This window comes from Trichosurus vulpecula, chromosome 2, assembly GCF_011100635.1.
Source record: "Trichosurus vulpecula isolate mTriVul1 chromosome 2, mTriVul1.pri, whole genome shotgun sequence".
Taxonomy (NCBI): Eukaryota; Metazoa; Chordata; class Mammalia; order Diprotodontia; family Phalangeridae; genus Trichosurus; species Trichosurus vulpecula.
Window position 1 is genome coordinate 202,808,043 of NC_050574.1, and position 1,686 is coordinate 202,809,728.

The 1,686-nt window shown below is 40.0% G+C and overlaps 1 protein-coding gene across 1 annotated transcript; it reads right to left on the bottom strand.

Moving 5' to 3' along the window:
• Window positions 1–272: 272 nt before the first annotated feature.
• On the bottom strand, window positions 273–1,153 carry LOC118839076 (60S ribosomal protein L6-like). The gene has a single exon (XM_036746499.1). The coding sequence runs from the start codon at window positions 1,151–1,153 to the stop codon at window positions 302–304; it is 852 nt and encodes a 283-aa protein (XP_036602394.1). The 3' UTR covers window positions 273–301.
• Between the last annotated feature and the right edge of the window lie 533 nt (window positions 1,154–1,686).

The window sequence follows — 1,686 nt, forward strand, 5'->3', positions numbered from 1 at the left end:
CTTTTCTAGGTCAGTGGTTTTTCCAATGAGATATTTCACATTGTCTTCCATTTTTTCATTCTTTTGGTTCTGTTTTATGATTTCCTGACTTAACATAAAGTCATTAGCTTTCATTTGATCCATTCTAATTTTTAAGGAATTATTTTCTTCAGTGGGCTTTTGGACCTCCTTTTCCATTTGACCAATTCTGTTCCTTAAGGCATTCTTATCCTCATTGGCTTTTTGGACCTCTTTTGTCATTTGGGTTAGTCTATTTTTTTAACTCTTCCAAATATTTTAATAAGAGTTCTCTGGAAGGCATTTAAAACACCAGTTTGTGTGGATAAACCCCATTGGAGAGAGAAAATACAGAATGCAGGTAGCCAATCTGCTGAGGAATTATCTTGATTTGGGGCAGGATCTGAGAGTCCACTGTTTTCTGATAAGCCTTGCGCTGCTCTGTAATCTCATATTTCTCTTTTTCTGTGTCAAAAATCTCTCCTTCTTGGTGTCTAGGTTTACAGAGCCTCTTCTTCTTGAAATAAGCATCAGTAAGATGATTTGGAATTTTTACACCTGAAAGGTTAACCCTGGTAGAGGTGGCAATGACAAATTTCTGATGGGTCCTTCTCAGAGAAACACGGTTGATGGTCAGAGGTCCAGTCACCAGTAGCAAGCCACTAGCCAGCTGCTTCAGGAAAACCACTTGCTTGCCCCTGTGGCAGCCAGTGAGCATGATCAGAATGGTGCCTGGCTTGACGCTAGCTCGAATTCTCCTCACATGTTGGCTGAAGAGCTTTTTGCCATGACTTAGCAGCTTTCTAGGCACATCCTCAGTAGGGTAATACTGAGGCATTTTGCGAATCTTTACCATGCAGGTTCCTCCATTCTTATCACCATCAACTGGCTTTGAGATAGTAGCAGGCACCTTCTCTTTCTTTTTCCTTTCAATCCGGGTTTTTGGTGCAGCATTTTTCTGCTTGTACATGGCTCTCTGGGAATACATTGCAGACCTGGAGTATCTACCAATCCCTCGGGCCAGGACTGGGTTCCTACTGCAATGCCTTTGAGGCTTTTTCACCACCTTTTCAGCCACATCTTCCTTTTTGTTCTCTTTTTTTTTCTTTTTGACCTTCTTTTCCTTTGGTTCCTTTGGGGGGTTTTTGTCCGCCATTTTGAGAGAAGGGAAAGAGTGGGTTAGTCTATTTTTAAGGTGTTATTTTCTTCAATATTTTTGGGTCTCCTTTAGCAAGCTGTTGACTTGTTTTCATGATTTTCTTGCATCTCTCTCATTTCTTTTCCCAATTTTCCTTTACTTCTCTTATTGATTTTCAAACTCCTTTTTGAGTTCTTACATGGCCTGTGACCAATTCATTTTTTTCTCGGAGTCTTTGGATGTAGGATCTTTGACTTTGTTATCTTCTTCTGTTTGTATGTTTTTTTTTAAATTTATTTATTTAACATATTTAGTTTTCAGCATTGATTTTCACAATAGTTTGAATTACGAATTTTCTCCCCATTCTACCCTCCCCCCAACTCCAAGATGGCATATATGCAGGTTGCTCCATTCCCCAGTCAGCCCTCCCTTCTGTCACCCCACTCTGCCCCCCCCATCCCCTTTTCCCTTACTTTCTTGTACGGCAAGATAAATTTCTATGCCTCATTGCTTGTGTATCTTATTTCCTAGTTGCATGCAAAAACTTTTTT